At 34.5% G+C, this 8,730-nt stretch overlaps 1 protein-coding gene across 3 annotated transcripts in view; it reads left to right on the top strand.

The window, feature by feature from the left end:
* Window positions 1-6,803: 6,803 nt before the first annotated feature.
* Window positions 6,804-8,730, top strand: part of LOC123309128 — a 58,639-nt gene continuing 56,712 nt past the window's right edge. For 2 of the 3 annotated variants that reach the window (XM_044892046.1, XM_044892045.1), the window contains exon 1: window positions 6,806-7,353. In XM_044892046.1, coding sequence (XP_044747981.1) covers window positions 7,189-7,353 — 165 coding nt within the window. In that variant the 5' untranslated portion in view covers window positions 6,806-7,188. Of the gene's footprint in view, window positions 7,354-8,730 lie in introns of all 3 variants that reach the window. The other variant, XM_044892047.1, reaches the window with a different exon arrangement.

The following is an 8,730-nucleotide window of genomic DNA, read 5'->3' as shown; positions in this document are numbered from 1 at the left end:
CAAAAAATTCACGTCCTGTGAAACAGATTTAGTCGTTATGTTTTAAGGTCCACAGAAGCTTGCCCTTGATAACAATAAGACCACATGAAATTGATTACCATTACCTTACTCATCAAATTTTATATACGAAAGATTTTGAAAAATATATTGTTGAATAGGTAAGTAGGTAATCTGAAATATTCATTTTTCCTCAAGCCACATTTCGTTTACATTCCTATTTAGGAATGTGGAAATTTTCCCACCGTTCTTCTTTCAAGGACTCTGAAATCTGTAAAATCAGTAGGTAGGTATACTACAAAAAGGCTTTTATAGGTTTTGAATTTCGTTGGATTAGTATTCTAAAAGTTCATCGAAAGAGTAAATATACCTCAAGAAAATCCGAAAGAGCTTTTCATTTACTGTAATCTGATGATTAGAGTATTGGTATTAGTTTTGATAACTGAAAAATAGGTTGATTAGCATATCCTGGACGATTTTAAGGATTAGTTCAAGCATTCAGAATTCACGCATCAATTAAATTATTATTATTGGTTTCATCAGTTTCCTGTCAAGATTGTCACCTCAAGTATAAGAGCTGAGGTGGCTTCTTTCTTATTCCTTAAATCATTCGGACACAATGCCATTATTGAAAACTACTAAGAATCATACTAAAACACATATTTTCCACTAAAAAAAAATTTTAATGCAAAAATCCGAGGGGGCGTTAAACGATAAATTTACCATATGCTCAGACTATTGATTAGGATATATACCATACTTCAGAATTCGGATATAAATTTAAAAAAAATAAAATATAGTTGTCGCAAGTCACCCACCGGAGTTGGGAGGCTTGGGACTCAAGTTGAAATCCATTTATTTCTCAACTCTCGAATGAAATAGGTAACTTGGGACGGTGTATAGTTTTGAAAAATTAGAATTTGTGATTATATAGTTGAAATTCGGTAAGGAAATTAAATGATAAACCCCAGCGAAAGAAAATATACCTATTGAAACTCAAATGTAAAAAACTAAACAAAACAAGGGTGCTTTGATTTCTTTCATTCTTTTTGGTGATTTCTTTGGGAAAATAACGTAAATAATAATATCCTGTAAAAAATCGGCATATTTCCTGCAGCCAATGCGCCGCTTGTATCTATTCGGCATTGTCTTAATAAGTCACCCTCTATGAAACAACAAAATAAATGAATGAGATCCGTGTTGCCGTTTGATTTGTAAAAACCTTGTTTCACAACATATCCCACTTATCCAGAAAAAAAAATTACACATGCATAAAGTGAAACTCATTTACAGAACAGTAGAAAGTATAAGCCCAACAAACATTTATCGTCGGTAAATCGTCGGCTGTGTGCTGTTACTGCTGGCGAAGTGCGTATTGCTGTTACACATCATCGGACCTTTGAAGATCCGAGGACATGGTTTACGCTGCTGAAGATGTGGCGAAACATGAGCATCTAGCCAGCGTCGGCAAAACGCTGCTGTTAGATGAGCAACTTCTTGGCGTTTTATATTCATCGGATCGGTTGTGGTTAGATGCATCTTCAGCGCTTTTTACCCTTAACATAAGGTCAAGCTGTACTATTTAAATTTCGCGGGATTTTGCATAAGAGCTTCCAGACAATCTAATTTCCGTAATTCCGTATCGAAGCGTTATTTCATTCAGGCGGCGTACGTGTGCACGTGTTTCGAAGATAAAAGAGTTTTTAAGAGTAGGCTATTTGACGAAATTTTTCTTTCTGAAAACTTCCTTGTTGTGTTGTGTTGTATTAACATAGTAACAGTGATGTCCTAGGGCAGGTGAGTACAAGAAATCAAAATAAAATAGTATTTCTATTTCTAATAAACGTCGGAGTAGGCGTCAGGAATATCATCACGTGAAACAGAGAGTTCTCGAAATATTAGGTCCAAGTAGTACATCACCATCATTAGAACCGAGTACTTCAACGATCTTTTGAGATTGCATGGAGATAAAAAAAATGCAGAGATAGAAATGGATAAAAACACCATCAAAATAAAAAGGTACGAAGAATTGAAGAAATTCGATGCTGATATACTTATATATGATCTAGAATATTCGAAAAAATGTGTAGGTAGAATTATGTATCCACTCTTTTGGGATATGCTTTCAATTTTTGGTTTTGGTCTTTTTTATTCTAGAGAAAAAATTCTACAATTTGAAAGAAAGAAAAATCTATATATACAAATATTTTTCAGTTGTCCAAATTTGGCCTCAACGGTGGTAAGGACGTAGCAGAGACAACACGCAAAATAATCTAACTCATAATAAGCCATGAATCAGGAATTTCCCTGAATTGGGCGGGTAGGAATTAATAATAAAAATGGATTAGAAGCAATGGCGAATATTGTTGAGCTTAATCATGGTGAGTTTTCATGTTGTATTGATCGAAAATGTTGACATTTTTTAATGTAAGGAAGTTACTTAACCCTCTAATGCCCAAGTTTTTTTTTCTTTTTCAAAATTATTTCCGTATAGTTTCAAATTAGCTTATGTAATCTGCATCTTTTTTTCGCAAATAGTTAACTGATTTACATTAACACCTGTATACTCACAAAATGAACCTATACTGAAGGCGGACATGGGCAGAATAATTTTGTATCCACTTATATGCAACCAGTCTCAAGGCGGACTTGGGTATTAGAGGGTTAAATTGAATACATATTTTGCATGTTGACATATATTTAATTAATTTAAACACATATGAGATGATATTCTATATGAAATTCAATAATTTATTTTATACAAATAATGAAATAATTCTATTATCCAGGATCTGTTAAGGATAAATCCTATTACAAGAAGTGCCACTGATGTGGAAATGAATCATGTAATGAATTGGCTTCGCAATGCCGGTGACAGAGCAGGAGGCAGATTGAAAAGAGCGGAGGAAAAAGAAGCAGGCAATAATGAGCAGTGAATAAATATATACTTTTTTTTTTCAAGTAAGCTAGTCGTTTTTATGTGTTCTTTCAACCAACCAAGTATTTATATATGTATAATATTATATGAGCGTTATATTTAAGTTGTTTGAATATATGAAGGTTCTTTTCAATTGGCTGTATAAATTTTCTTGCCCTAATCACAATTGAAGTGTTGCAGGGTTTCAAAAAATAGATCTCCTTCAACATGAGAAATGATTCCGAGATTTCATAAGAAACATTCAAAGATCAGAAATTATTGATCAAATAATTCATATTTAATTTTTTTTGGATTTGCCAATTTCTACCAATGATTCTCAAATTTTCAGGGGCACCTTAGCATATTTACTTGGCATTTCTTTCTAACTCTAGTACGAATTCAATTTTAGCAACGTTAAGTTGGTATTAAGTGTCTCCTAAAAGCTGATGAGAAAGAAATCGTACATGAGTAGTAAGAAATGTCACGTAAATATGCTTAGGTGTCCCTTAAAATTTAGAGATTGTTGGTGAGAACGAGCATTAGTATTGCAGGTATGTATATATTATACCGACGTTGTACCGATCAATTGGAACAGCGTATTCCCAGCATTGTCTAGACGTTAAGCCGACGTGGTGCCGATCAATTGTAAAAGCATTCTTCCAATATTTTGTAGAAGCTGAACCGACGTCGTAACGATTAATTTGAGGAGCGTATTTGAAGCATAGTCTAGACGCTAAACCGATGTGTTTTTGCACAGTCGAATCGTCACCGGATCTGCGGTGTGCAGACTCTGCAACATGTCGGCTCATAGTCCGTCGGGCGGCTGTCGGCCGATGTGACACTATTTGCAGTATACCGACTCTAACATCGCAGCACTAACCCAACGTTGGGCCGAGTTAAAAATGTTTGCTGGGAGGGCCATAAAAAAACGCGCTTGTACTCTCCTGAATTCGTTAATTTTTCCTGTCAATTCAAACGGTCTGGTCACGGCAAACTCAACAGGAATTAGTCGTTGAACTAACAGAAAAGACGCTACACAAAATCTTATAAGTTTGGCCCTTCACTCATAAATGGTAAGAAACAAATAAATCTGCAAGGGGGTAATTGTCCCAAGTTTCAGGACTGTCCCAAGTCACGCGATTCTACCAGTACTACTCTTTGTTCAGTAACATTTACAATTGGGTAGGCATTGCAGAATTCCTCATGGAGTCTTTTTAATAGTTGTTTGTATTCTGGCCTAGTCCCGTGATGGTGTTATATATGCACACAATAGTTTCGTTCATGGACGTTGTTCACTTTGGGTGAGCACTGGCTGAAAAACCTTTCGCGGTTTGAGTCGGCAATCGGATTGAACCCGTTGATGATTTGGAGCTGTAGCTTTTTCAGCAGCAGAAATGCGCTTCCTCAGCATCCTGCCACCGACGTCCCGCATTCTGTCATGTCCAGACATGCCGGGACGATACCCAGGCAGCGACTTGTTTCCGAGGCTTCTCGTTATCATCATTTTCATGAGTTTGTACCCCCTTTTGTTTGGGTAAGGGGTAGAGAAATGAGAGCAGTATATAGGATGTGAAAAAGAAAGATCGTTACGGTCGCTACTTCACATCTACCAGATACCTCTACCAGGCAGAGGCCTGCTAGTATTAAAATTATAGTTTTGAGATATTACTACATATTCGGATTTCCCTACTTTTGCATTTATTCTTTGGGCTTTAACTTCAAATAACTGAGAACTCCTTATAATTTGATCAAAATTTCAATCAGCCATATAATTTATATTGAGCATATTTTGTTTAAAAAAGTAACAAATATGGATTATAACAAGTTCATTTTATAATGATCATTTTATAAATGATGAAATGTGTAAGTTTTGATGGTTAAGATCATTTGATTCTAAAAATAAAAGACAAACAAGCAAGTTACTTTGAAAATAATACGAGAAGTACCTTTAAAGCGACATTTCAAAAGATTCACTGAAATATCATCTTAAGGAGAGAAATGTTTCAAATAAAAGTTTTCGAGTCTTCAGGGACATCAAATGCAGACATTCAATCTTACCATGGAGATTTCAAGATCAAGTAGATTCTTTGAATGGGGAATATAAAATTTTTTTGCAGAATCTTATTCTCTGTAAAAAAAACTAGGAACATTTCATCTCTTCCATTTGGATTGTTGTAAGTGTGTTATGCCCAAAAATGTTATGATAAAAATCTTCTACACACAAACCACTGAGCTTATTTGAAAAAGTGAGAGACAAAAAAAAACCACAATAAAAATTTCATTTCACCAATCGAATGTTCAAAAGTTTCCCCATGATTAGGAATGCACTGTACTATCCTCTGTTCAAAGCTTCGGATAGATGATGAAAGCATATGATGCGGTTTGCACCTGGATGAAATCATGGTTCATTTCATCATATTGTCTCTAATTGTCGGTGCCTTTGAAATATTTCGTAAATATCCTCCACAGAAATACTGTCTATGTCAAGACTTGTTAAATCTGGTGATTGGCAGGTCTGGTGACTCCGACCAGTATGTCTAACAATCTGTAATTTCTTTGAAATATTTCTTTACCCAGGGTCTTCCGAAGGAGTTATATTGGTGGATCTTTTAAAATAAGTCACTCTGTATAATATATGGGAAGGAATTTAAACTGATTTTTGTAACGAGTAACAAATATTTCTCTAAAATATGATCTGATGTTTTTTGAATTAGTTGCAGTACATTAATTTCCAAGTAAGTTGTTACTTAATTAAAGGTTGGTTTATGCTGGCCAGTAATTGATACCTAATTCCTAAAACGGTTTCTGGCCTGTAAAAAAAAATTTAATATTGAAGTTTATTAATGCAGGCATGTGAAATCAACTATTTTACGCCAGAAAAAAATTGTAGTGTTACATCCAAAAATCTGAAAATTTCAAGTACACTTCTGGAGTTGGGAATGAGTTTCCGAAAAGCATAAATCAAACTTGAGTTATGGTGGTGTAGTCTTTGGACTACATACACAGTAATTTGATTGGGTGAAATTGAACAGCTATTCAGTAATTCCATCAATTTTATAACATTGTGTTTGTGCATTGAACTTCTTTAGTTCAATGTGTTTGTGTTGATTATTCCTCTTCATATTGAATGATACTAGTTTGCTTCCAATGAATTCTTTCATTAGCCTGATTTCCAGCTTCAATAATTTTCTGAAGTCGCAAACATTTTCAGAAAGATTACTGCTCTTCTTTGCCTTGGCTCTTGAAATTTTAGGAATTTGTAGATGTTTTTAGTTTTTGAAATTTTAAATGTCAAGTTCAAGTTGTATAGGTTAGGTTGAGTTAGGTTAGGTTATTTTGACTGTCAGGTAAATAACGTGCGTTCAAAAAAATTCGTCGTCAAGTAGGCTATGAAATTTTGAAGGCTGATGATCTACAGCAACATAGGCTTCTATGAAGTCGCCGGAACAAAATATTTCCATTCTTCTTCAATTTTCTTCCCAATTTTGAAGTAGGATTCAATAGTAAAAGCCTTTCACACGTCCGTAAAAACCATCTTTATAATTTGCTGTTAATTTTAATTCAACAACAATCCAAAATGCTAAAATGACAGTTCACCTGGAAAATAGTATAGCACGAGCTAAGAATTACGTTTAGACACGAAATATCGACGTTCAAAATTCCATAGCCTACTTGACGACGAATTTTTTTGAACGCACGTTACAAAGATTCCTCTTTGGTAAATATAACCTTTGATGATGAGGGATTGAATTGATACATTTGTAGGCAGTAGAGAAAGCAAAAAATATAAGAATTTTATTTCAGATATGCATATAATTACTCCCATCAATTTCGTACATTTTTGGCTGAGAAGAAGCACAAAGCATAACTCTATGATCCGAAATTTCGCAGCTGCTCAGAGGCGACCGATTTTAGGTCAGTGTAGTTGAATTGAAATTCCCCCAAACAAAAATATTCACTACCCGTGTCTATGAACTCTATGGTATACTCGACAGCCGAGGTGTTTGGTGGAAAAACTTAAAACCGTCCATTGATTTTTGGGTTATTGTGTGAAGTGTAGGAGGTGTGGTATTTTAAGGATGAACATGCGGAACGGAGGAATTAAATGCTCAAAACAGACTTTTTTGTAGTGCCTCTTATTCAAGTTTTTTATGTGGAATTGTCCAAGTACCATTATATTATGAGTATGTTTTTATGAAAATGAGTGTTAGTTTGTACTCCGGCGGACAGTGTGTTTATTATTGTTGTTATCAGTATATAATTAATTTGTGAAAATGAGTAGCTGGGCAGCTAGAATGCATAGGCGAGCTGCTACCTTCAGCAACGTTGTAACTTCTTGTGGTCACCCCTCAGGACCCTATCCCAGAAGGTTGGAGAAGGTTAAATTTGGGGTGCCCCTAGAAGAAGTCTGCAAAAATGACATCCCGGGACCACTTTTAGTGAGTAATCTTTCAATTATTTACTTAATTCCACTGAAAGTTTGTTTGTTTTTTTCAAATGTATATCAGTTCTACTGACACCAATGAAATCGAAAGTATCTTCAATCAACTTGCAAGCTGAAGTAGAATAGGAATGTTGAATGAATTATCACTGAATTACATGATCATTTCAATTCTGAATGGACTTTTTAGTCATTAATTGTAATGATTTGTGGAAAATAAGGAATGATGAAAGTTCTGCCAAAAAAATTATAATATTCTGTTCATTTCAAAGCAAAGGTCCGAAAATATTGAATCCCATTCAGCTTGACTTGTCGAATTCCCAGCAATTTTAAATCAGTTATCGGTTTGACAGGTGTCAAAGCATATGTGAAAATTTCGAAGAAAATTCCTATTGCAAGCCTATCCTTATTAATTTTTTCAAAAATGAACTTTTTGGCGAGCTTGTTGTCTCTCAATGATAAAGTAATATTGCCCTTAGTCTATGGGCGTTGTTTGTGTTGCAATTTATGTATCTACAAACAATTGTTTGGTTTCCATAGGGAAAAAGTATGTAGGTACATATAGACCACTCCGAGGATCACTCTGATGAATGAGTATTAATAATAATGATTTTTCCTTGGATTTTTCTTTACTTTGCGACAATGAAATAAACAAAAAACAATCAAATCCAAAGATTTCATACTAACATTTCATGGAGCCTTTCATAATGGAAGTAATTGTTAATGAATGAATATAATGGGTCATTCGATAGTCTTATCAACACAGATATTTTCTCGGTTATTTTCTTATTTACCTACCTTTCCTAATCTCGTTTTATGATAAGATGTTTTTCACACCGGCCGGCTTCCGACAACTTTCCTGAATTGCGATATAAGATTGCGCCGATTTTGATCAGACTCTTTGGTGCTAACTTCCTGAAATTTTTTATAATACTTGCGAACTTTCTCAACTAATTGTTGTTATTGCGGAAATGCTGTACTAGAAATCGTGAAGAAATCGTAATTATTTACACACCTGTTTGAAGAGTTTGTCGGAAAAACGTTGAAATAACATAGTTTCACTTGAAATATTGGCCATTTAATTATTTTCTATGTTTACCGAATGGAACACTCTCGGGAACACTTATCTGCGTTATTATTATTTTTGTCGAAATCGTGTACAGTAAATGATCGCCTTTTACTTTTCAAGCTGTATCTGGAGCTGTATTTTAAACACGAAAACGAAACTTTAGAAAAAGGTTTACTCGGAAAATCATCGAAATCATTTTTTAACCCACGACACTTGTTTCGCTATCAAAATAGCATCTTCAGGTGGGTGAAGTTAAAGATAGCATACAAGGAAATGAATTATTGAAAAAAATATTTGAAAGAGTTA

The sequence above is a fragment of the Coccinella septempunctata genome, chromosome 3 (assembly GCF_907165205.1).
Source record: "Coccinella septempunctata chromosome 3, icCocSept1.1, whole genome shotgun sequence".
Lineage (NCBI taxonomy): Eukaryota > Metazoa > Arthropoda > Insecta > Coleoptera > Coccinellidae > Coccinella > Coccinella septempunctata.
Note: the sequence above shows the minus strand (reverse complement) of the source record. Positions and strands in the feature narration are given on the sequence as shown.